The 27,157-nt window shown below is 43.9% G+C and overlaps 1 protein-coding gene and 1 long non-coding RNA gene across 5 annotated transcripts in view; one reads left to right on the forward strand and one right to left on the reverse strand.

Annotated features, from left to right (window-relative positions):
• Positions 1–27,157, reverse strand: part of SLIT3 (slit guidance ligand 3) — a 595,927-nt gene that overhangs the window by 148,587 nt on the left and 420,183 nt on the right. Inside the window, exon 6 of the mRNA XM_055325906.1 lies at positions 12,310–12,381. Within this exon, the coding sequence (XP_055181881.1) occupies positions 12,310–12,381 (72 nt within the window). The remainder of the gene's footprint in view (positions 1–12,309; positions 12,382–27,157) is intronic.
• The window catches only part of LOC129509986 (uncharacterized), a 92,958-nt gene that overhangs the window by 11,110 nt on the left and 54,691 nt on the right, over positions 1–27,157 (forward strand). The window contains exons 4-7 of one of the 4 annotated variants that reach the window (XR_008664461.1): positions 7,625–7,757; positions 14,548–14,654; positions 19,528–19,593; positions 25,756–26,209. This is a non-coding gene — a long non-coding RNA (uncharacterized LOC129509986). Of the gene's footprint in view, positions 1–960; positions 1,067–7,624; positions 7,758–14,547; positions 14,655–19,527; positions 19,594–25,755; positions 26,210–27,157 lie in introns of those variants that run through there. The other 3 variants (XR_008664460.1, XR_008664459.1, XR_008664458.1) reach the window with 3 other exon arrangements.

The following is a 27,157-nucleotide window of genomic DNA, read 5'->3' on the forward strand; positions in this document are numbered from 1 at the left end:
ATAAGTGAGGGAGAAGGGGGCAGTTTTTAAATGCCCACTAATGTGTACACTATGAGAGAACAGAGAACAAGCCAGTTTTGCACCCTGTTGTATAGGCAGGGCCTTGCCCAGTATTTGGCACATAGAATAACTCAATAAATATTTACTGCATGGATGGATGAGTTTCAAAATGTGAAGGGTCATGCTTTTGGCATCTTTTCATAAAAATAAATTTCCACTCTGAACAGCCGCCTGGGCTGATCTAGGAGTACAAACTCAATTGCCTACAGGAGCCAGGTTTTACATCTGAGTAAGTGGGTTGCGTGGGGTCTGCAGTAAACCCCGCTCTGCCACCCGAGATCATCACTTCTCGTTTCAAATGTTTGTTGCTATGCTGGAATGTAGGTGCAATGCTGCCAGTGGTTCCTTTTTTTTTTTTTTAAGAGAAAGCCCAGACATCTAGAATTTTTATGTGAAGTCTCCTGGTTTTTTAATACTGGTGATTGAATCATCTTAAGGAACAAAAGTCACAAATGAAAAATAACTTGGATTTGGCTTGCAGATGCCAGTTTTTAGTCTCTGAACGAAAAAGATCAGTTTAACAATCTGAATCAAATATATGTATATCAATCACATATATATCACATGTCTCACATACACACCAAACATGTATATTTAACATACCACATATATAACATACTTTGAGATATGGATATGTATAAAAATTGAGATATATATATTATATATATAAAACCAAATGGTTTGTTATGGTATGTTAATGGTAAAATGTGGTCAATGCCTTCCTTCTATACTGTATCTCCTCAAGGGCAGCCGCCTACTATTCAAATGAATTATCTTAAGTCATAGAAAATTATTCAAATCCCCTCCCCTTCCAACTATCATTACCTGGAGACAAAGAGTCTTGAGAAAATTTCTGTTTATAAGGGGAAGACTGGATCCCACCAGGCAGGCTTGCTCTTGCCCGCTTTCCACACAGGGCGGCTAAACCTGTTAGTTATTTCTTACGTACAGTTCAGAATGAAGCCCCAGAGTGCATGAAGCTCTCTGTTCCTGGGCTGAGATGCTGGTAAGATCCGGGTCTACCCTCTGATATTTGCAAGGAAGGGGCTCTCTTAGGGAGCCAGGCTCAGTTTACTTGGGTGACTTGGGCTCTAAGGGGAGCAGGATGCTTCCTTATGAGGCCTTTGGTCACCACTGGTAGCCAGGATCAATGGTGTAGAATTTAATCTCTTCCCTATTGCCTTGCTAACCTACTGAACATTGGGGTGGTCGTCTCCCAAGCAGTGGCTGGCTGTAGGACTAGAAGGCCCTAGAAAGGGAGGGTGTTGGTTCCCATACAGAACATGCACTGTTCTCTCTGGAAAAATGCTAACGATTAAGAGATGATGGGATGGACAGGGCACAGAGGCTGGCTTCACTATTCTTTGTTTCCCTTCTGCCAATACAGGAGAAAGGTAGACAGCGATACAGAGCACTGGATAAAGAGCCAATGGGCTGTTTTCTGGCTTGGTTCTTCTGTGAAATATTTCTATGGCTATATAGAAGTCATTCAGCCTTCTGGGGGGAATTCCTTTCTTTTCAAACGAAATGGTGGGGCTGGTTGGCCTCCAGGGTCTTTCCAGGCGACAGTTCCACTCTCTGATTCCCACTGGGCTGGTGCTGGTTCTAAAATGGCTATTCTGGAATGGGGGTAGCAGTGGAAAGGGGTTGTGGAGTCTAGATTTGTATAAAGATGGAACATTTGGCCAAAATCTGGAAATCACAACTAATCCCCACTGCATTTGAAAAGTTTTGCCGGGTTGGCTCTTTTTTCTTTTCCTTGTTGTGAAAATAAAGCTTCAGCTTCTGTGGGGTTAATGGGTTTGCTTCCCTGACTAGCTTATATCTGGAGAAGGGATGGGTCCAGACACGGGAGTGATTTTCCTACCCAGTTGATTTTGTGGAAGTGATTTGCAGGGCTGAAAGAAGTGAATAATTGGGACCAGGAAACTAATTCTCACAGAGAGAGGGTTTCACTTGGAGGGGAAATGGTTTTAATAATCATACTTCTGGGTTTTAATGAAAATGGGTCTTTTGCAGGTAAAAGATCCAAATGGTTAAATTCAGAAAGAGAAAGGGCAGGGTGGAGAGTGAGGAGAGTGGCAGATATCTCAAAGTATTTAGCTTCAGAAAACACACTGTTTAAATGTGCCTCTTAACGTGAAATGGCCCCAGTGGTTTGGAACAAAGCAAGCAGGAAAGCAGGCCTGGTGGGAGGTGTGGAAATTTGCAGAGGGCAATTCCTGTTCAAATGGGGTAGTCACCACTCAGCTCTAAACTTGCAATGTCCAATAAGGTAGCCATGAGCTAAAGGCGGTGATTTCAATTTAAATCAATTAGAATTAAATAAAAGTTCAGTTCCTCGGTTGTACGAGCCACACTTGAAGTGCTCAAGAGTCACACTGTGGTTAGTGGCTATCATATTGGTAGCACAGATAAGAAGCATTTCCTGCATCACAGAAAGCCCTATTAGACAATGCTGCTCTAGACCATCAGAACCACATGGGTGCCCAGGGTTGCCACAACTTCCAGATATTCCAGGGAAGTTGAAATTATATACTTTTAAATAAAATTACCTGGGTTTTAAACATTGGCAACTAATTTTAATTTTTTAAAACACCAAAAACACTAAAACAGTTTAAAAAATCAAACTCCATATCTGAAGTTTTCGATCAACTATGGGCCAAGAGTCAGGGTCCTCTGATTTAGTTATAAGTGGGAATGGGCACTCTAGGGCTTCTGGGAGTCCAAAGAGTCCAAATATGATATCGGAGAAAAAGAATCTATCTCCCTCCAGCCTTCCTCTTCACCATCCCTTGTTTCTAAGCACTTTCACAGATAGGAAGTTGAAGCTCAGAGAAAAGGAGAGATGATGCTCTGATTCTTCCCAGCACTGCACCTCCATGTCTTCCCCATGCCATCTTCCCCTACATATAGCCAGCTAGTAGGAAGGGGTCAATTTCCTCCTTGAGCTCCTAGGACCTTGGCTTTCAGGACACAGGTCTGCAGAATAATGGACTCTCAGCCACAGGTAAGCTGAGCCAGCCAATATTCTGCATCCTGAATGAAAGTGGCAGCCGAGCAAGGGGCAGATTGGGCACTTCAAGGAATCATGGCTCTCTGGCCTGAAGATCCTTGAAAGCCATGAGATAAGAGTTGAACAAGGGCAAGACACTCACTAAGCATGTACACATATTGGTCACCGAAGACATTGTTGGCTGCCGGGGGATAGAGAAAGGACAGAGGCTGACCATTGGCTCAGGAGTGCGTTTGCAAATTGGTGCAGAAGCTCCATTTGAGGAGTTACCTGACTCGTGTGCATTTGGTAGCTCTGTGGTATTTTCCCACCAGCCACATTTTGCCCCCATGAGGAAACTCTGGAATCTTTTTTCAAAGATGCAGTTATTTTTCTAGTTTGTCTTAGGTGGGACAAAGCAAACCAAAAGGCCACTCCCAAACCTAGTTTGTCATGTCAGGATTTCAGCCCAGGGACCTGGTGCCTGGAGTCTGTGGCCCCTGTGAACAGTAAGACTTCCACTACCTAATTTCACCTGAGTGGTGCTCATAGGAGATGTTGCTAATGGGAGTCCTATGGATTCACAGACCCTCTGTGCTCAAGAACAGCTCAACGACTTTCACCATATCCTCTTAACCCAGGAATGTACAACAATGCATTTTCAATTCAGGGACTAAGCAGGCCTGTGGTTAACAGGAAAGTACAATCAAATGGATACCATTGAAATACTTTCCCCCACCTCAATTCTAGCTAATTGAACTGTTTTTGTTTTTAAGATTTTATTTATTCATGAGAGAGACAGAGAGAGAGGCAGAGACACAGGCAGAGGGAGGAGAAGCAGGCTCCATGCAAAGAACCTGATGTGGGACTCGATCTGGGGAATTCAGTATCACGCCCTGAGCCAAAGGCAAATGCTCAACCACTGAGCCACCCAGGGGTCCCTACTTGAACTGTTAAAGTGCTGCTTATTTAAATGGAAAAAAATTATTCCATATCTCAAAGGAAATCTCACTTTTTCCTTAAGCTGATGTTCTCAAAACCAGGCTAGTCATTTTAAAGACATGGCTATGATCGAGCCTTGAGCCTGGGAGACAATGAAGGAAGGGGGTATGTTGTGTGGCCCACGTGAGCATTTACAGAAAACCCAGTTCCTTTCCTAGTATCCTGGGGGCTGAATGGAAGTTACTGGTGCCTTCCTCAAAGTGTAATTTTAATTCTGATTGCCTGAACAAATCATAATTTGTAGAACAAAAAAAAAATCATATTCTGGAGGTATTTTAAGACTTTCATTAGGCAGTGACATTTCTATATTCAAAGCTATGTTGTGACTAGATACCTTGATTCCAAATTCTCTTGAAACAAATGTTTCCAGCATCCAGAGAAACCCAGGTGAAACACCTGGTAAATAAATGAAAACGAGTCTTGTCTGGTAGAAAACACCACTTTTCACCATGGCTCTAATTTTGTTCATTGGTAATAAAAAAAATATCGCCATTTAGCTGGAGGAATAAAAAAACAAAAACAAAAAACCAAAGATAGTGTAAGAAATGTGCTGCTTCAGTAAAATACTACATCATTCAGCATTTAAAATAATTCTGGGGCAATCACAACCTTAGTTCTGTTCAGGACTGAAAGAGAATCTGGAGACTGGTGTGGAGTAGACATCCATTCAGTTAGTTAATTTCAACTGAATCTGGTTCCATGTACTTTATTTATTTATTTATTTATTTATTTATTTATTTATTTATTTATTTATTTATTTATTTTATTCATTTGAGAGAGGGAGAGAGCAAGCATGAGCAGGGGCAGGGACAGAGGGAGAGGTAGAAGCCGGCTCCCCATGGAGCAGGGTCCTGGGATCATGACCTGAGCAGAAGGCAGCCACCCAGGCGCCCCATTTCCTTGTACTTTAAATGACTACCTACATTCCAGGTTTGTGTAAGGTTCTGGAGATAAGGCAGTGAAGCAGTATTAGACATGTCCTTCACCTTGGTGGTGGCAAGTGTCCTGGTTGGGTGTCTGCTATTTGCTAGACACACACCTATGGTACCTCCTTTAATCCACATACTTGCCTAAGGGGTTGGTATTACTGCCTCTATTTTTCAGTGAGGAAATGAACCCCAAACCACCTGGTTTGGTGAAGCTGGACTGGCAGCCAGTCCTATGGTTGGACTCGAACATTCCCAAGGTCTGTGGGCTTATACTTCCAGGTTCTGTGGAATTGGATCTACTGCTGATTAAGGTGAGGTCATAGGTTTAGATCTGAGGACCCTGCAGGTCAACTTTTCAAAAAGAAAAACTATCATTCCTGAATCACTGTGGCATTTACCACAGCCCATGATCTTACTAATGTACATAATTGTTTCTTTGCTATGTGTGCTTCCAGAATTCTTTTCTTTTTTCTTTCTTCCTTCTTCCTTCCTTCCTTCCTTCCTTCCTTCCTTCCTTCCTTCCTTCCTTCCTTCCTTTCTTCTTTCTTTCTTTCTTTCTTTCTTTCTTTCTTTCTTTCTTTCTTTCTTTCTTTCTTTCTTTCTTTCTTTCTTTCTTTCTTTCTTTCTTTCTTTCTTTCTTTCCTTTCTTCTTTCTTTTTGTAGCAGAGCAGTGAAGCCCTGGGGCTCAAATATCAGACAGAGCTGGATTTGCTACTTGAAGAATAGGCCCTAGTACTTGCCAGTGGCACTTTGGGCAAGTCATTCCGCATCTCTGAGCCTCGGTTTCCTCTTTAGAAAAATGAGATTAAGAGGTTCTACTTTGGGATCCCTGGGTGGCGCAGCGGTTTGGCGCCTGCCTTTGGCCCAGGGCGCGATCCTGGAGACCCGGGATCGAATCCCACGTCGGGCTCCCGGTGCATGGAGCCTGCTTCTCCCTCTGCCTGTGTCTCTGCCTCTCTCTCTCTCTCTCTCTCTGTGACTATCATAAATAAAAAAAAAAAAAAAAAAAGAGGTTCTACTTTGGGGATCCCTGGGTGGCGCAGCGGTTTAGTGCCTGCCTTTGGCCCAGGGCGCGATCCTGGAGACCCGGGATCGGATCCCACGTCGGGCTCCCAGTGCATGGAGCCTGCTTCTCCCTCTGCTTGTGTCTCTGTCTCTCTCTCTCTGTGTGACTATCATAAATTAATAAATTAATTAATTAAAAAAAGAGGTTCTACTTTGTAAGGTTGTGGTGAGGATTTACATGAAACACTACATTCTAGTTTCTTGTCATAGTCCCTGGAAGACAGCAGACACTAAGAAATGGAGGCTGTAACAGTAATGGTGACTATACTAATAATTGTTATAATATCATTGTATTACATGTTGTTAATTACTATTTGTTAATCAGGGCATCTAGTTCCACATTTGGAAGAAGCTCAGTTGAAGCAAACGACAGACCTTCTGGGTTTTCTGTAATGGGCTAACAAGGTCTATGAATGTCCTTACACCCAATGCCCAGCACCCTTCAGCCAAGTCAACAACCCCGTGCTAGAGGAGTGAGCACACCCTGATCTAGGTATCAGGGCTATTGTCAATTTCCTGTCATTGCCTTCTTCTTACACTAGCAAAGGGCTTTCTTCTCCATTCTTCTGTGTCTATAAGTGGGGCTTGGGGTCAGGCCTTTTGTATCTGCCCAGACATTGTTGAATATCTATCCTAAAAGTCTGGTCAGTTCCCACCCACCACTGTTTTAACTCTTGAATCTCTCTTCTCTAAATGTGGGCTAAGAAGGACCTCAGTACATGGGATGATGAAGGGGGTCCAGGGTACATGAAACTGGGTGGGGGGGGTGTTTTATCTCATTTCTCATCAGTTGCATAGACCCAATGACAACTGCTTTAAAATCAAAGGGAATTTGGAGGCTAGTTCAACTCTTGAGAAGAACTTTCCAGAAGATGGGGCACAAGAGATTCTTGCTTGCTTCTGTGGCATCCTGGCTCAGTTTGAGAATCCTGACCTCTTTATCACTTGGCCCTGCTTATACATTTCCATTCAACAATTCTGGTAAGCTCTGGCCTCTAGAGTTTGATAGGCCAGAGAACATGCTCTTCTAAAGCTTTACTATCTCTGGCACCCGACACCACGGTGGCACACAATGTGTCCCTGCTTCCTGGATGGATTAATAGTGGGGGGCCACCTGGGCTGGCAGGTAGTGGAAATGAATGGAGGTAGGTGGGACGGTGGAGTCTATGCATCCCATTGAAGGAGGAAATATGCTCTTCAGCCATAACTGACTGTCACAAGGCAGAAATGCAGCCTAGGGTTGCCAAGGCTTTTGGTTTGCCAGAAATCCAAAGCTGGGCATCTGTACCTTTATGAAAAATTTTATGATTGTAAAATATGAATGCTAACCTTAAAAAATACTCCACAGGCTTGGAAAAAAAAAAAACTCAACTGTGGGTGCAATGTGGTCTGTGGTCTATCTAGTTTGTAACGTCTAGTTTCAGGAGAGCAGAAAGCAGGATGGTTCCTTGATTCTGTCAAGTTTGCGCTCCTCCCCAGCTCTCCTAAATAATATAAAACACTTAATAATGGCTTTGAAAGGACAGCTGTGCTTGGGATCCCCAATCTAACTGAGGGCTTTTTTTTTTTTCAGACAGCCTAGTTGCATGAAGGTGTCCGATGTGAGCAACGAACATGGGATCAGGGGTCCATGGGGTCAGGTTTGAGTCCCCTTGCTGACACCAACTTGCTGTTTTTCCCTTCTCTTAACCAGAGCCCAGACAAAGGTAGGGAAGAGAGGTACCTGGGTGCCAAATGGTACGTGGCCTGGGCCTCACTCTTGCCTGCTTCTCAGTCTCACTGTGCCTTATCTCAAAATAAGAGGTCATCCTGGAAACAACTAAAGGTCCTTAGAGGCCCAGCCTATACTAATGTCACTGAAATTCCAAAACTGGCAAGTGACATTAATGGAGAGAGACTTTCAAAACAATACACACAGTGGTTTTCTGCAGATGTACTGGACCTGCGTGTAATTTAGCTGGTACCAGTGATTTATCAAGGGCAGGCGGCTCACTGGGTTATGTGAGCATTTTTAGGCTGTGCTCCTGACATTGTTGGTCTGGCATTTTTGGCAGCGTATCTACTGAACTTCTGATTTGTTACATGTTGTCAGGAGACAGTGTCTGAACATCTTTTTTCCTCTCCTGCAATACTATTGAAAAAAATTATTTTATTAATTAGATTTTCTCATTTTTGTTTCATTTGCCCATGCTCCTAATTTTTTTTTTTTTCATTAAACATTTTCTGACCTAGGACAGCATGTCGAGCAAGGAGGTGCCTGGTATAACTGGCAAAATGCCTGGCTGTCATCAGCCTAACTGGCCAGGAAACCCATAGCTCAGAGCAGCGCGACGAATGATTCCTGACCACATGGGGTCAGAAACGCAGTCTTGGCATATTTGACTGCAGTATAAGCAGAACTTGGAGAAGACTGAGTATGTGAATCACCAAATGTACAGAACAGGTGGGAATGAAAGGCCAAGGATGTGGGCGACAGAAGGCTGTCTGAGTCATAGAAACTCCCAGTTAAGAACCTTAAGGCCATACAGAAAGCTGGGGTTGTATTGTGGGAAGGTATCCAGAACGGAGCACCCAAACACTGAGTGACAAAGGCCACTGGTGGAGGTCTAGAAGTGAGAATCAATCGTCTCTGGGACTAGAATGTAAGTCAGTAAAAAAGCAGGACTATTTTCTTCCACCAACAAGTTTGATTGACCTTCAGCTTTGTGGGGACCCAATAGCTGGGGAGAGGAAATGATGATTTCACAAGCACATGGGAGGCTCCAGCATTCTCCTGGGCAGGACTGTGAATCACCCACAGCTCACCTAGCCCAGCTCTCAGGGGCCGGTTCATGGTCCTCTGTGGCACACGCTGGCCATGCTTCAGGGGAGCCAATACCACAAGAGCCTCGGCAACACACATCGGGAAAGCAGCTTGGTAGAATGGTTAATCACACAGGCTCTGCTGCTTACTAGTTAAGCAGCCACTTGGCTTCTTTCAGATGGGTCTTCTGCAGAAGGAGGGCTGGGCTGTGAGGATGCAGAGGGAGAAGGTGTGTCCAAGCGCCATATCCACTGTCAGGCACAGGTAACCGCACAACAGATGCTACAAAGACAGTATCATCTGTGTCATGCATCTTCCCCTGTGGTAGCACTGGGCTCTTGAGAAGTGTGACCCACACTATGTTTTTTTTCTTAGTCCCTTTTCTGGAGACCTGTGAAGGGGAGGAGGGTGGTGGCTCTCTTCCTTTGTTCACCATATTCTCTGCTAGACAATCCCCACTGGGCATGAGCCAAAAATGAGGATGAAGTGAGCAGATGTCATAGCCTTTTCCGGCCCGGTACCCATTCCTCTGGCTTTACCACCAGGAGTTCTCACCAGGAGCTCCCCTCTCAGTCTCTATTCAGTGTATCCTAGGGGACAAACCTCAGCCTGGATGGGAAGAAGTTTTACAGCAGTTCCTTCCACAGAAAGGATGGAACAACAGGGGGATCCCGTGTGAAATATTTCCACTAGTAGTTGACATCCACAAACTTTCCTTAAGTTAATTTTGAGAGAGCTTTCCATGGAGGTGATCATGAGTCTTTCCTCATTTTTTATTTCATCTGCCTAATATCAGAGAGAAAACGCACTGGCAATACTATACTTTGTCTTCTTAATTTGCAGACTTTTAAGGCTTTAGATACTTAAAGGTGACCTTTCTGGGGATGGCGTGTTTTGAACACCTCTCTCTCAGGCACTTATTAATATAGGATGCCTTCACTCAGTTCCTATTTATTATTTCATTGTCAAGATTCTTTATGGTGCCTAAGTTGTGATTACAGAGAATTGTTATAAAATGTCAATGTGCAGATGAGATTTGGAAGGTCTGGGGATGGGGAGGGGAGATTCTTTAAATGGAGATGTCAGCTCCAGCCAATTTCAGAACGGCTCACCATTAAGATAGATGGTTCCAAAGCCGTGTGCCTCTGCTGGAAATTAAAAACCCATGGAATAAATGATGATGATTAATTTTAAGTACTTAGCCATGTGAAGCCAAATGAGAGCGTCTTTAAAACAAAGCTATTGATCTGGCTTTGTTTGGAATTGAGAAGATAAACTAATCAGATCCTGTGGTCTCTTTGTAATAATAGGGAACTAGAACTACTTTTCTCCCCGCCCCCCATAGGTTTTTAAGCTTCAAGTGTGAGAAACCTGGTGTACCAACATGTTATAATATGCCAACGTTTTTAAAACAGCACACAATGGAGCAGAGAAGAATAGTCCAGTTCTGTCCCAGACAGGGGTTTGATGGGGATGAGGGCATGATGGGGAGAAAGTCAGGGGAGTGGAAAGGACAGCATTTAGAAAGCCCCTCCTTTGTGGTACAGAAGCCATCTCCTCTTAAAGTTGAGGAAACAGACTCAGAGAGGTTGTGCAGCTTGGCCAAAGTCACACTGTGCCCAGGCCCCCACGCCCAGGTGTGTCTGACTGCACAGCCCTATCTTTTCCCCCAGACAGCCCTCCTGGTGAGACGAGGCACCACCACTCCTACTACAGATCTCTAGCATGCTGGCTGTCAGGTCGTCACAGCTGTTTCGTGGCAGCTGGTGATTTCCATTTCCTGGTCTCTTCCCAGAGAATTTTCTCATCCTCCTCAAGAAAAGGGTGACGTGCTCCTAGCAGCCCTCTCCAGAATGCTTTTTTTGCAAGCTGGGAAAATTGTGCCTACCCTTCTCAGCCCTGGTCTCCTGATAAGAGAAGTCCAAGATCACTAAATTGGGCTGGCATCCTCTCCCTAGCAGACGTTCATTTGTTGCCGGTTCTGGGGTCAGAGTTTGGGTGAGGAGCCGCCATCCATCTTAGGACTGACAACCTGACCTCCCTGGCCGTGGGTCCTGCTGTTTCTGTCCCGGGAATTCGCGGCTTTCATCAGATTTCCGGCACCTTGCAGCATCAGCAGCCCCTTTTATTTCCCGTGATTCCTCTTGGAATCACCTTCCTCTCGCACAACGTGGAAAGGCTTTCTCCAACCCGTGCCCACTGTCTGCGGGGGCAGGTGAATAGGAAGGTGGGAGGAGGACCTTCATGTAGAAAGGGATATTTTTCCACATCCATTCATTCATTCATTTGTTCGACATTTATTCATTCCTTTGGAAGTCAGAGATAGGTAATCTGGTGACTAGATAGTTTTTTTATTTTCAGGGGTATGCTCAACCAATCCTAGCCTATCATTCACTGGATAGAACTGTACCATCAGAACTATTTTTAGATCCAAGCCATTACAGAATTTGGAAAGGGGAAGTCATCCCCAAGGTACAGCAACAAACCCTTCCTTTTCCAAATGGGAAAGCTGAGACTCTGAGTGGCGAAGGGACTTGCCCAAGGTCACACAGCCAATTAGGGGCTGAGTCGGGACTGAACCACACATCTCCTGACACAAGTTCTACTAGGCTTTATTGCCCCCCCTTTCTAGGTTTCTCCAAATCAGGGATAGCTGGACGTGTCGCTTTGGAGGACAACAATCAAAATGTTTCCTTACACAATTCAACTTTAGTTTGAATAACCCCAAGATGATTCCCTAGCTGAATTCGACCCCCCAACCCACCCTTGGAAACCATGTTAGACCCACTGGTAAATCCAGAACACAGAGCGGCAGCTACATTTTTTTCCCCCTAAATAAGGTATAGAGCATGGGACTCCACCTCCTCTCATCTCTTCCCCACCTGCCACTCTAAGGGTTACTGCTTAAAGTTTGGATTTAAACCCGACGCGAGATCCTCGGAGCAATGGCAATGACTAGACTTTACCAGGCTGTTTGGCATCCCCCCCAGCCCCGTGCCAAGGTCCTTTTGTGATACTGGGTGATTCCAACAGACCCCTTGGTGCTATCCCCTCTCGCATCTCCCAGACCTGTAACCTGTCTCTTCCCATGCCCACACTCAAACAGACTCTCCCTGAATGCTCTGGCAGGCGCTGGGGGGCTATTCCGCCCATCTGTTCCACCCAGCAACAAACACTGCGGGAGCACCGGGGAGAAAGGACTCGATTGAGACTCAATTAGCAGGAACCCCAGTTTGTGGGAGGTAGGAAATCACACTTTGCTGCCTGCAAACACTTTGGCCAAGGTGAGCCGGAGGGATCTCCCGGTTCCCAGTTTAATAGCACTGCAGCAGAAGACACAGAAATGCATCCACACGGACCCCCCCTGCACACACACTCCCCCTCTCTCCTCCTCGCACGGACACACACACGCACACGCACACGCACACAAGGCAGCGGTCGCAAAATCAACTCACAGGATCTCCAAGTCGCGCAGCGCTCGGAAGGCTCCATCTTCAATGCAGTTGATGTGGTTGTTGTCCAGCTGCCTGTGGAAAAGCAAGGGGAGGGCATGAAGGCTGAGTGGGGGCAGCGCCGAGGAGCCGGGCGGCCCGGGCCGGGCGTCCCCGGCCACCCGAGCGCCTGTCCCTCCACCCCTGGCAGGCTCTGCTCGTCCCCGCCAGGAGCTCGCGCAGAGCCAGCCTGTCTGCCACGCTGCTCCGTCTCTGCTCTCTGACTGTCTGAGAGAACTACACAGACGAGCGCACCAAAGGCTGTCAGGTCTCAGTAAATATTAATTGCGCATTTTTTTTTTTTTTTTTTTTTTTTAGGCAGAAGGGAGTAATTTCATTACATTAGGGCATCCAATCCATTACGAGCTCTTACCGTCATGTCACTGAAACAATTTCATTAAGCTAAAGGCCTGTAAATCATTGGAGGTCACTGCTCTGCCCTCCACGACCTCCCAGAATGCTTTTTTCCCCTCTCTCCCTCTCCCTGTCTCCCTTTACTGGAAGTTGCAGTCTTCTGCTCTGACACAGTGCTAAATCTCAAGGCTTTATCTGCCCAAGAGCAGCGAGGGTGCATGGGGAATATACCAATTCCAAATTAGACTCAACTAATCTAATTTTATAGTCTTTTTATTATTCTAAGCACCAAATGTCTGTGGTGGTTTGATGCCTCCGTGCTTTGTTATGGGGCCCATCTGGTAGGTCATTCTATTGAAGCATTTTCTGACTAACTACAGAGCCCCTCAAACTGCACCAACCATCATCAACATTAAAGAAATCCATTGATGGAAGCGTTCCTGATGGGGGAAGAAAAAGAATATTGTTATTGCCTTAAAGATGTACCACTTAAATTTAAATTGGGGAGAATTAAATGCACCTATTTCAGGACTCCTTTTTTTAATTTCCCTTTCCATCTTATGAGCACGAAAATAATGTCTTTTAAAAGGATGCCTTGACTAATATGCATTCTAGTTGGGGACTGAGGTATTTCAGTAGAAGGATAACAAATATATATCATTATCTCTAAATCAAAATAGGTCTGATGTATAAGTCAATAACCACCCTCCAACTCAAATCTCACATTATATATCAGCCATTTGATTTCTAAAATACAGAAAATTTTACTAGCACCAGATTGTCTATTATATTTTGTGTGTGGAACACACCATGGTATTTGGGGGGAAACAGCCGAAAGAAGTATGGCTATACTGAGAAACTCTTACCGACTTCTTCTTTTTTTTTTTTTTTTCTTTTGTCTCAGAGAAAATCAGCCCCTCTCAGCAGCCCCTCCCTGCTGAAGGGATTTCCTGATGCTGGAATTTTCATTTGGGACTCGTACTAATCTATCCCAACAACTCTGTGCAAAAGATGTGTCAATGATTCGTTCGGTAACCCTCATGGAGGATTTTACATTCTGCTGCAGGAAGGCGGAATTAAAATTAAAATACTGTTATCATCGAGAAACTAGATAGATCTAGGATTCCTTAAACACCCATGAATGAAACACGTACAATTAGACTGATGCTGAGTGTCATTAACAGAGGGGCTTTGCCACGATATCGGGTAACTGAGTCATCTCAATAAATGCTCCCGATACAAAATTTAGACATTTAGGATTTAAAAATAAATGATAAATGGGTATATCAAGAAGAAGGCGGCACTCTTTAGGTGGACAACTTCTATAGCTAGTTTTCAAAGTTCTTGCTCACGCCCGCTCAGGTGAAATCGCAGCACTCTTGCTACCCGGAATTCTTCCGGAGTCTTTCTTAACATGAGTTTGCTGAATGTCTTTTCCCAAGATTTCCTGTAAGTACTGGGGCCGCTGACTCCCAACAAAGGTTCTATTATAGCAGCCTAGTACTGCTGCCCAGTTTCTAGATTTATCATCAGTTTAAGGGCCAATGAATCAACAGCCCCTGCCCCACATCAAGGCCACCAAACCTTACCAAGCAGAAATGCAGTGGAGTTGGCTTTTGGCTCCAAGAAATTGTTCAATAAATATGCTGAATTCGGCAAAAATGGCCCCATCCACCTAAGTAGAAAAAGTAACTAAATCATCAAATTGAGAAGTCTGGGGTAGTGTGTAGAGATGGCAGTTTGTGGTGCATCTGCTTTTGGGCAGACATTTCAGAGAGGTCCTTGCTATTAGAATATTATTTATTTGCTAGATTTGTGAGATGCTTTCTGTTCTTTTTTCTTTTCGAGCATGAGAAAACAGGATACTTCTAAATGTACGGAATGTTATATGGAAAGAATGCAATTTGCAGGAGGAGAAGAGAAATTCATAGAAAGAAGGTAAAGAATGAAAGAAGGTAAAGAATTAAGTGATGAAAGGAGATTAAAAGGGTGGGGGAGAAAAGATATGCAAAAGATGAATAACAAAGTCCACGTTCACCCTTCCATCCGAGAGTCCTGCGGGGGGGATACTGGAGTGGAGGGGACAGTGGAAGGGCTTGGTCGCTGTAAGGCTAAAAGCAGAGGTCTCCTATGTGATCAGTTTCGTGTTGTTTAACCAGGTTCACTGGATGGCCCAAGTTGACACCTAGTCATTTATTAGTAATGGCAAAAACTGAGCTGTAAAATAAGCAGTATCTCTGTGGGTGTATTTTCATATTTTGTTTTCTTTAAAGATTTTATTTATTTATTCATGAGAGACACCCGGAGAGAGGCAAAGAGATAGGCAGAGGGAGAAGCAGGCTCCCCGCAGGGATCCCAGGACAGTGGGATCACAACCTGAGCCAAAGGCAGACGTTCAACCACTGAGCCACCCATGCACCACTATAGACTATTTTAGAATGTATGAAATGTATCAAAATTTCAAATATTTATGCAGAAATGTGCTATACATTTATTATAACCAAGACTGTCTCTTTTTACTCTACATAGATAAACAGTATCCCAGCCTTGGTCATCAGTCATTTCCCATACATATTGTTCATTAAGGAAGTCTACGGGGGTATAAGGCCTAGGAGGATTGTGTCAGGCAAATGAAAACCTGAGAATTACTTCACTGCCCAGCTATTAATATCTTTATGGCACTGAGCATCAGAGTGTTCATAAAAGGTCATTAATTGTCTGCAATCCATCCTGATATTTCATGCAAATAAGCTAAGCCCCTAAAGCAAAGTAAATACATACTTGCTTCAGACAAGGTTTCTTTTTCTTTCAAGATTACATCTCAGACACACAAAAGTTAGTCCCCAGGCACCGGGTGGGGAGTGCAAAATAAACACAAGCCCAGCATTTCTTCGCAGGTGTTAAGAGTGGAGCACTACTAAGCACATAGAGAACCTTCTGGAGCTAAGGCCAAAGCCTTTGACTTAGCATTTTGCTTCTGCGGGTTGATGGAGGCCGCTGAACTGTGCTCTAAGTTCTCGGGTCAAAGGTCCGTTTTGCAACTTTGAAAGGACTCTTTCAAAGACTGTCTCAAAAACAAATCAAAAAGCCCATCACTTACTCCATACTCTGTTACTCAGGAAGCACATATGTGTAAAAGGATCTTTGGATATAGGGGCCCAAAGAACTTAGCAGTCTTAGGGTGCCTGATAGTGTTCTTTCTCTTTTTTTTCCATGGCAGTAAGAGGTGTATTTGACACTGATATCGAATCCATTTTTACTTACCATACAAAGTGATCAGCCCTGGTGCCTAGCACAGTGCTGAGGACTTCCCAGCTGGCCATGCATGGTTGAGAGTGAGTCCTTCTACTGAAGGTATGGCAGGGCTGGGTTCAAACCACCTGGCAGAAAGAAGGCTCTAAGCCATGAGCTACGCTGTCCTGGCTGTGACCCTACAGCTCAACTAACAAGGAATAGAGATGTAGCTACATGGAGAGCTACATGGCTACATGGGGAACTTTCTGCCCCCCAGACCTCCAGTGAGGGAGTATTTGGAGAGCATGCTTGGAATAACATGAGATTTCTGTGGGCCCAGGGTGAAGATGAGGAGTGGGAAGGCAGGGGATGGAGGGAAATTTGGTTGTTTTTTGGAGACGACTTTCATTGTCGTCTACTTTATACAGAAAACTCAATTTGACTTACACTCTCCCGCCTGTGACTAAGCCTAGAAGCCCCAAAACATTCATGATATTAAATTAACTGCTCTAATTTCCCTGGGCAGTTCAGATTTCACCAAACAATGTGTGCTAAAATGATACCAGAGTCCATTTAGAAAGGACTCCTCCGACAAGAACTAAATGCGGACTCCCTGAGAGGAGCTTTCTGACTACTGTATTTTTATTCTCCGAGAATATAAACAAGTCAGAAAGGAAAGCCAGCGTGAGTGAGGACTTAAAATAATCTTCACCAACGGCAGACAGGGAGATAGTGCTTTTGTAAGAATTCCCATTTGTAAGCATAATATTATCACAATTCATCTCTCTCAATCACAATTTCAAATTTCATAATTGAAGCAGGAAAGAAATATTTTCGCAGTTCAAAAACTTAAGGAAGCATATCTAAATCCTTTAAAAGGGGCTTAAAACACCTGATCACAATATTAAGAGCCATCTACCTATCTCCTAACCACCACCACCACCACCACCCGCACAACAACAACATAGGAAGAAAGAAAATTTCATGATTTCCATAATGCTTTGGAGTCCCCATGAGGAAAAAAATACCTGGAAGATAAAAATCTCCAGAAACAGGCTTCTGGAGAAAAGAATTCCCAACTAGTCATTTAGATATAGGGTCTACATACCAAGGCACATCCATCCAGATGTTTACTTCTCATCCAGATGTTCTGGGGGACCCCAGCACCTCCGCCCTCAGATGGTTAAACTGAGCCTAAGGGCATTGTTCTTCCTCCGGGCCCCAAATCCAGCCACTAGCGTTTGCTCCAGGACTGCAGCTAGAGTTACTGCAGTTCTCATGCTAAATGGGAGAAGTGGCTAAGGTTCAGCGCTCTTTAGAACGAAACAGTTTGCTAATTTCCGAGCAAAACTGTCTACACACAATGCGCACAGTAAGTAGCAGGACTTCTGCATGAAATTCACAGGGAAGCCTTACTAGAAATTCAAAGCAAGCCTATGGTCTCGGAATCCAACAATTAATTAACCTGTAAGAGCAAATGAGTGTTAGTAGATGTTCACAGTGTATTAGGTACCTAGGATATGGAATGAAGTATAAGGCATCCTTTGAAAATTTTTGGAAGACGACGGCACCTGTGGTTTTTACATTTCAATTATTTTAGGAGATATAAGAGAATTCTAAAAACTAAGCCAATTTAAATTTGTTTCTGATGAAGTATATATGTTCCTACATATACATAGTTGAAATGTGCTTGTTTTTCCATACTGAGGAGAAGCAGAATGTTGCAACTATTAAAAAAACAACAACCCGGGGAATCCCTTCTTTCTTAAAACAAGCCAGAAGACAAAACATGAAGTAGCCCATGAATGCTCTTTCTTTTCTTCCCATTATTCAATTGTCCTTTAAGCAGAAAACAAGACACCTAGTAGTGCTTCTGGAAGTTGTTTGGTTTTTTTTTTATGACGGTTTAACATTCTAAAAAATCATTATTGAAGAACAAATTATAGATAGAAGTATTTGTCTGCTGCTGGCTGGGGTCTTCAAAAGAAAAAAAAGCTCAAGGTTATTTTAACTGGCAAAGGGGAAAAATATATTCAAAAGAAATGCATACACTCCATATAATTGAGTACTGGCCACACTTTGTAGGCAAATCAAAAACTTGATCTAAGTCACAGTCTGCTAATGAATTGTCACTACTTCTCATCATTAAGGAGCTACTGTAATTCCACATTAAAACTTCTCAAATGAACAAAAAGGTGAATCTATTATTTTGCACATTTGGTACACTTGTCCACCAGACCCAAGAATACATGCATATTGATATGTTTACCGATCCATGAATTATTTATATATCCACAAAGATTCCTGTCTATAGAACTGACAACTTTATGCCTATTTTTCCTACATAATAATTACATATAACACCTCCCTATTGTATGCATGTAACTGCAAATGCATATTATAAAATAGCTAATGTGACTGCTGACCTCTGAAACTTAATGTGCCCATATCTAGTCCTATTTACAAATATATTTAGATAATTAAATGATTGTTAGTATTCCAAAGACTTCAACCAACCGAACCTATTTTGTAAAGGACAGAATCCTAGGTTAATTAAGCTCTCTGATCAGAACATCCTGCTTAGAACTTAGTTAAAATTTGGAGCATGAATCCATTTCCACAAGTAACCTTATGCATACTTTGCCACATGGCTAGCTAGCATAATACCTTTTATTAAGTATGTATCATATTGCTGTTCAACATATGCAACTTCTCAGCAGGAGCATAACTGCATCCACTCCAGTAGATGCTCCTGAAACCAAGCTCTGCAATAATGCAAACAAAGATGATGGATTAGCACCAAAGAAGCACGCCAGACCTTGGAGAATAAAGGGGTGTTTTACACATCACTGGGAAATATCAATAACTCCACTTCTCTGTTTACATAGTTTCCGGTTTGTTGGGGATTTGGCAAATGAATTTGTGCTGAAAATGCAGGGGGAAAATCCCTGCAAACCAATTTAGCATGAAGGATAGTTGCTAGAAAGAAGCTGAGCTCTCATTTAATTTGGACAAGTATCAATTTGAAACCAATTTCTAGCATTTCTTGATAGATAAAACAACAACAAAACACCAACCAAATAAACAAAAAGCAAATCAAATGAGAACACATCATTATCTGTGTATTCACGATGAGAGTTTTGTTCGTTTCACAGCAACTTTTAGACCACGGGACCAAAGAAGTTTGGTTCTTGTTGCAGAATGTGCTCTCATGCTTTGAGGCTTGTCTCAATTCCATCCTTGTGTCAACCTGACATTAGGGACCAATGCGCTTCATACGTAGGATGTCCAACTTGCCAAGGTTTGTCTTGGAACTTTCCCCATTTGAGCACTGAAACTTCTGAGACCCATTCTGGGGAACTCATCAGTCCTGGCAAACTGCAGTAGCTGTTCCCCACTAAGACCCCCGGGGCGGGGGGGGGGGGGGGGGAGTGCTGATTCAATGGGAAACAGATATACTCTGCACATCATTTCTTCACCAGTGTTCCTAAACCGTAATGTGTGCTCATTCACAAACTCGGCCTTCAGTTAGTTATGTCAACTCTAAGAGGCTCCTTACCGTGTCTCCTGTAATATGGGCTGTCCTTTTTACAGGCACACCTATAGCTACAGCCAGGCTGAGGCTGGGAGGAGCCCTGAAAGCTGCTGAGATATCCTAAGGTGCGTTCTCAACTTTCCTCACTGGGAATGAAAATATCTTTGTAAGAAGCACCCGGGTTTTACCCGGCCTCCAGGCTGATGTCGGGAATACTCAGAGGCCAAACAAATAAAAGGCTGTCTCCATAGCGATTGGGGCAGGTTTGTGGTTTCCCTAGTTACACTTTTGAGTGATAACCATCTGGGGTTCCTCCCGGGTAGAGGGGTGGAGCGGGGAGAGAGTGAGAAACCAGAAGATGAAACTTGCTTTTGTTAACCGTCCTGAAAGTTCTCTTCCACATCTCTGTTTTTTTTTTTTTTTTCTGTTTTTAAGTCAATCAGTATACACTGTCGAGAGTTTTAAAAACTTTTCACCCCCACAAGGGTTTCAGAAATGTTCTCATTGGACTTTAGAGTAACTATTCCAGCCACATGAATAAGAGCAACAAGCAGTAGGCAAAGCAGAGGATGGCTTCCTGGACAGGAACAACTGTAGGCATCGGAGCCCAGGCGGGATGCTGAGTTGCATTCATATACAGGGTGTAAGCAGCTCTACTCTGGTTGGTCAGGGATCTCCGCCTGACAGTGCATGGAGGCTGCATCAAGGGAGGCCAGGGATGGCCTCCCAAGACCTCCAGAGATCTTTGTCTCCTTTAAGAGAATCACAAGAATCTCTCATGCAGAAATTTAAGACCTGAATTACTTAAATCTCCAACCCATACTAAGTAACCTTCCGGAGGCTCTCAACATTTGCTAACCATTTTTTATAAAATAGAAGACCAGGGCTGCTGTAAATTTCTAGGTGGTGAATGAAGTGACTCACATCTGTCTTAGTGTGCCTAGGAGGCAGGACCTCTGCCCCAGTGGGTCTGGAAGGCAAAATATACAGCCTGAGATTATTCTTTAGTCTTAAAGTTTTGAGCTTGCTCGGGACCTACCTGTCATTCCTTTTGTCATTGCTATTTCTCCCTGTTAGAATGGGAATGTCGGCCCTATCCCTGTCCCACCACTGCATTTTGGAAAGACATGTCTGATTTTAGAGGTTCATGGCTAGAGAGCAATTTGGCTCAGAATGAGTCATACTTTCACCCTCAATTCATTCATTTATTTTTTAAAAGATTTATTTTGAGATAGACTGCACGCAGGGGTAAGGGCAGAGGGTGAGAATCTTCCAGCGGTCTCGCGGCTAAGCACAGAGCCTGACAGGCAGCTCAATCCCAGGACCCATGAGAACACAGCTGGAGCTGAAACCAAGAGTCACCGACTGAGCTGCCCAAGTGCTCCACATCAGCCTCAATTTAGATAAGACTTTGGACTTTAGATTTTTTTTTAATTTTTTTATTTATTTATGATAGTCACAGAGAGAGAAAGAGAGAGAGAGGCAGAGACATAGGCAGAGGGAGAAGCAGGCTCCATGCACCGGGAGCCCGACATGGGATTTGATCCTGGGTCTCCAGGATTGCGCCCTGGGCCAAAGGCAGGCGCTAAACCGCTGCGCCACCCAGGGATCCCTGGACTTTAGATTTTTAGGTTGATTCTGGAATGAGTTTGAATCTATTGAGATGGAATGAAACAGATTTTGCATGTGACAAGCACATGAGTTTTGGGGGGCCTGGGGCAGAATGCAGAAAACTAAATGTGTCCCCGCCCCCAATTCATATGTTAAAACCTCTCTCTAAGGTGATTGTATTAGGAAGTGAGGCCTTTGGGAGGTGATTAGGTCAGGCAAGCTAAGCCCTCGTGAATGAGACTAGTGTCCTTATAAAAAGGGAATCCGAAAAGGGGTTTCTTGCCCCCTCCACCATGTGATGTTTCAGCAAAAAGACAGCTGGTCCTCTAGGAAGCAAGCCCTCAGCAGACATAGCATCTGCTAGCACCTGATCTTGGCCGTCTCAGGCTCCAGTACTATGAGAAACAACTTTCTGCTGTTTATAAACCACTCCGTTTATGGATAGCATCCATGCCCTCAAGTTTGTTTCTTCATTTGTAAAATGGAATAACATTTAGCCCAAAAGGAAGTTTTGAATATGAAAGTAATGAAATGTATGCACTCTGAAAATGTATTTGTGGCATTAATTTTCTTTCCTTTGAAATAAATAAAAGTAAATACAGGGACTCATCTTATATAATCTCTAAAGTCTCCTTCAGATCTGAAGTTACGTGGCCTGAGGTCAATTTCTTATGAGATTCTTAAGAAAAAGTTCCTGTTCATCTTACTCAGATCCTTCTGTGCTTTGAGCCTATCCCTTTATCCCCTCTTCTTCCGTCCCAGACCAAAGAATCTATTATCTGAGATATTCAATATGTTTTTTTCTGGACTGAGGGCAGTAGTTCAGACTCACATGCTTTTTGTACTTCTCTAGCTGATAGGAGATTGAAATATGAGAAGCCATCAAAAACTTACATCAAGGAAAATACAAATTTTTCTCTTACTAGGCGAATGAGGGCAATATGGGCCCATATTTACAATTCCTGTAGGTGAGAACCTTTAGGGTGAGGGACTACAAAATTGAACCCCATTCCTCGGTGCTCGCTGACCTTTTTCAATTAATAACCAACCACATTATGTGTTGAGCACCTAAAATAGTTAATTGCCACACTACTATCTATGGTGTGTGATTTCTTTCTCTCTCTCTTCTTTTTTTTGTTTTAAGATTTTATTTTTAAGCAACCTCTACACCTAGTGTGGACCTTGAACTCACAACCCTGAGATCAAGAGTCACACACTCCACTGACAGAGCCAGTCAGGTGCCCCAGTGGTGTAGGATTTTTTAATCTTAACTTTTCTGAATCAGGACATGAGCCTTTAATGACTCCTTGGGGCCTAAGTTACAAATTGTCACAACACCACAACCACAGTCATAACTGCACATAGTACCTAATCACCATTTATTAGGCATCGAGTATTAAGCTGGGCATCTTCAGTGTCTTATCTCAGTTGGGTCTCAAAATATCATGATCCCTGTTGTACAGAAAAAGCAAATGAGACATAAGAGTTCAGTCTCTAAGCTTGGACTTGAACTCTCAGGTCTATTCTCTCTCTCTCTCTGTCTCCCATGAATAAATAAATAAAATCTTAAAAAAAAAATAAGGGGATCCGTGGGTGGCTCAGCAGTTTAGCACCTGCCTTTGGCCCAGGGCTAAATGGAGTCCCAGGAGCAAGTCCCACATCAGGCTCCCTGCATGGAGCCTGCTTCTCCCTCTGCCTGTGTCTGCCTCCCCCCCCCCCACCCCGTGTCTTTCATGAATAAATAAATAAAATCTTAAAAAAAAAAAAAAAAGAACTCAGGTCTATTCATAATGACATCAGGTGGTGCTGCTTCTCTGTAGACAGCCCTGACTCCCCAGCATGGCATCACTTCACTTGCACTGCAGTATGTGAGTATGCCAAGTGCTTGCATGGTTCTGTGCCTCATTATGCTGGTCCTTTCCACCTCCTCTGTTTGGAGAATCCCTTTTCATCCATCAAGGTCCTTCTCAGAGCCCTCATCTTCTAGTAAACCTTCTGGTGTAAACTCATCAAAATGAACTGTTCTCTCTAAACCCTCCTGACCCTTTGGTCATCCTTACATTAGATGACCTATTTCACAGCAGTGGGGCTAACTGTAAAAACGAGAGGAAACCAAGGTTCAGAGAGGCAACGTAGCATCTTCAAGGGAACTCAGCTAATACTTCCGAGAGTCAGGGTCAAACTTGCCTTGCTGATCCTGGAGCTTCAGGGCTCACCCTCCATTGAATCTTCCCTCTCTCTGACTTCCAGAGTGCAGAGATAGGGAGCCTCTATTAGGACCATGTGGACTTAATGCAGTTATATTCAGTTGGGAAGAGGCTAGTGAGAAAAGTCAAGGTTTGGTCTTGGCAGTGGTCACTGGAACCTGGTTGCTTTCATTGGCCTGCAAGCATTCTGACTGAGGAGATGGTAGGTGAGGGCAGTACATCCAGTGGTGTCTCCTCACTGTCCTCTGTGTGTCTCTCATGAGATTCCCTGGAAATATCAGGCCATTTAAACTTTTAGGATCATGGGGCAAGCAAACTGATTTTTGCTCCAGTATCTGGGGATAATGGGCAGGCACCTACTCCTTAAGGAGATGCTCAATTTCCAGCTGACCACTGGGACCTGGCGAGTGGCCTCTGACCAGCCTCAGACAGCTTAGTGCTTTCCTGAGCAAGGTTCAGGTGCATTCAAGGGAATGGCTCTCTGTGCTCTAGGCAACTGGCAAATTGCACAGATTTTAATCAATCTTTCCCAGGCATGGCCTTCACCAGTGGTGACACAGGCTTGTCTTCTAAAGTTGTACAACCTGAAACAACCGGGCAGTACTAACCAGGTCATGTACTGGGATGTGCAGGGTCAGTGGCCATTAGTGAGGTGTCACTCAAAGGTATCTTTGTGGCAGCAGAAGCCAATTAAAATAGGTCTTGTAAGCTCACTGTAAGAGGATATCAAGGTCCCTATAATTAACTGCTGAAAAAAGGGGCATCAAAACCCAGTAACATGGGCAATGCTGATAACTACATCATGCACAGACCTAAAATACTCTAGGAAAAGGCTGGCTTCTCTTTCATTACCATTATTTTTGGTGCACAACGAATGCCTGGACTCACGGGCAATTGAGACCATGGGCAGGATCTATCTTGCTCACAATTGCACCTGCCCCATAGTGCCTAGCACACAGGAAGTGCTTGGTACACAACCCTAGGGGGTCATGATGAGCTACCCTTTTACATCCGCTGGGATGGCTAGAATCAAAAAGATGGAAAGTGATGTGGAGAAATAGGGACCCTCCCACAGTGCTGGTGGGCGTGTAAAATGGTGCAGCTGCTCTGGAAAAGAGTTTAGTGGTTCCTCAAAAGTTAATCATAGAGTTATCTGATGGCCCACCAATACCACTCCTAGGGATACACCCCAAAGAATTGAAAACAGGTATTCAAACAGAAACTTGTACACAAATGTTCATAGCAGTATTATTCACGATAGCCAAAAGGCAGAGACAACCCAAATGTTCATCAGCAGATGAATGGGTAGACAAATTGTGATATAGTCACACAGTGGAATATTACACAGTCATAAAAATGAAATGAGATCCTGACACGTGCTACATAGATGAACCACGAAAACACTATATTAAGTGAAAGGGCCAGACATAAATGGACACATACTGTATGATTCCATTTACGTGAAATATTCAGAACAGGTAATCTACAGAAACAGAAAACAGATTAGCTTTTGCCAGGGACTGGTGAGAAGAGGGGAACGGGGAGTAATTGCTTAATGGGTATGGGATTTCCTTTGGAGAGGACAAAAATGGTTTAGATAAAACTGATGGTGGCACAACACCATGAATGCACGAAATGCCACTGAATTGTGTATACTTTAAAAAAGTGAATTCTGTTATATGAATGCCTGTGCCCTGCACCCCCCACCCTAAGACAGAGAGGCTTGCTCTTTCAGTGGCAGGGAGGAGTTTTACAACAGCATCACGCTGTGGGTAATTTTCCTGTGACGTCATCCCAAAGGTGGGGAAGCCCAGGGCCAGATCTTATACGATGAGGCCATCATCAGGCAGCAAAGTCAATTCCATCTGACGTGAAAAGAAATTATCTTGGCATCTGAAGAACAAAGAGAATGAGGAGAGAAACATGGGGGGGGGGGGCGGTGTTTACCTACTTTTGGGGATTAGTTATAGCAAATTTAAAAACTCTCCTAGTTGGCTTTAGGGATACTACAGTCACTCTGCACTCAGCGAAAAATGAAACCAGTTTAAGCAAAGAGAATGAGGATGGTAAACCTGATGGAAGGTGCGGGGGGATGGGGGGGGTGTTTTAAATCATCAGCTGGCTTCCAAGTTGAACATGAAATGTTGTGGGATTAGCCACTATTTTGTATTTTCCACACCACTGCTCTCCCTTCCCCATCAGTACCCAGCACAGATAATGCATAGATAGTGTACAAGTTTCCTTCTTGCCTTTCTTCAGATTGGTTCTGTGGTACCTTTCTGAGAAGGCTAGCAAGGTGGCCAGGCTCTTTCCCTTGGCACAGACACAGAAGCATCTCTGACCAGAAATCCTGCCCTGCCTGGGCCTCCGGGAGCCCCCTGAGCAAGGCTCCTGGGGAAAGACATGGTGGTGAAGGCTGGGTAGAAGTGCTGAGTCATTTTCCCTATTCTTCCCTCTCCAAATTCTCAGGACTCTGGGGCGGCCACATGGTCTCATTGAGCTGAATGAATCCAAGCGAGTGGGAATGGGAGGAAGAGGCCAGAAAAACAAAGGACAGAAAGTGCTAGAAGCCATGGGGACCCCATTAAGACCGTTTCTGCCTGGGTGCAAGGTGAGGACCACTTCTACCGACATGTTCATATCCTGAGTGAAGGTTTCTGGCTTTGCATTGTGGCTACTACTACTCAGCTGGTCATGTCAAGCCTGAAACCCAGCTTCTAATTCCTCCCCTGATTCCAGAAAAGGAAAATGAGAACATGGCTTACATCTCAGAACCAAAGATAAGCAGCATCATGCTGGGGTGGAAAGGAAAAAGAATGATTTTTTTTTCCTCATTTGCCAGCAGTAGAGTTTTATCTAAGATGATGTGGTTTAGTGGAAAAAATAAAGTTTGCTTGGGAATCAAATGGCAAAGATCTTTGACTTTGCTGGGTCACGGCCTAACTTCTCTGGGTTAAAATGTCCCTATTGGTAAAACAAAGCCATGAGATAGAGGATTTCTGTGCACCCCTCCAGAGCTGATATTCAGGGCTGTGGAATTTTAATCCAGCCCTTGAAGTTCTCACATGAGGATTTTCTCATTTTGTTGTTACAGGTACTATTGAAGGAGTCAGATTTTATTTTTAATGCAGGATGTTGAGAATTCAAATATGAGTTTCCTCCTGCCTGAAACAGTTAGGACGGGGACCCTGGAGGTCTGAACAGGTTAGAAAAAAAAAATAAAAGAACGAATGAGATGTGGTATTAACTTCTGCCAACATGCTGCATGGAAACCCACTGAGCTCAGCAGCCTGCAACAGTGCCTAACAGGTAGAGGTTTACATAGTGTTTCTTAGGTAGGATAAGACCAGCTCTCTCAAGCTTTTGGATGTTTATGGGGTTAGAAATAAGGTGACAGGCTGCTGTGGCCCTTTCTACCTCATCTCTTTGAAATGTCTCCTCTTCCTGGTCAGAAATGGCATCTTTCTCCACCCCATTAGGCACAGAGACGACTTCTGAAAAGCATTCAATAATTTTTACAGTGACCCCAGAAAGCTAGGGCTAGAGTCTCCCATCAAACAGGGGATGGGCAAAATGAGAGTGTAGAAGTGGGAACACAGCCTCCGAAGGCAAAGAGGAGAAGGCCATCCCAGTGATACCCTCGCATTGAGTGGATTCACCAAGAAGTCTCTGGGAGGTGCAAAGGCAAAGAAAGTCTTTGAGGACTTTGCCAGATATGCCCCTAGAGTATATTAGAAATGGGACCCCTCTCCCCTCCAGAAATGTTCTCTGGACTCACACTGCCCTTCCTGGCAAGTCCACTCTATTTTTACATCCCAGCTAAAGGCTATTTGTCTCACAACTCTTGGTTTGGGAAAAGCAAAGCCCTCTG

Source organism: Nyctereutes procyonoides, unplaced genomic scaffold (genome assembly GCF_905146905.1).
Source record: "Nyctereutes procyonoides isolate TBG_1078 unplaced genomic scaffold, NYPRO_anot_genome, whole genome shotgun sequence".
Classification (NCBI taxonomy): Eukaryota; Metazoa; Chordata; class Mammalia; order Carnivora; family Canidae; genus Nyctereutes; species Nyctereutes procyonoides.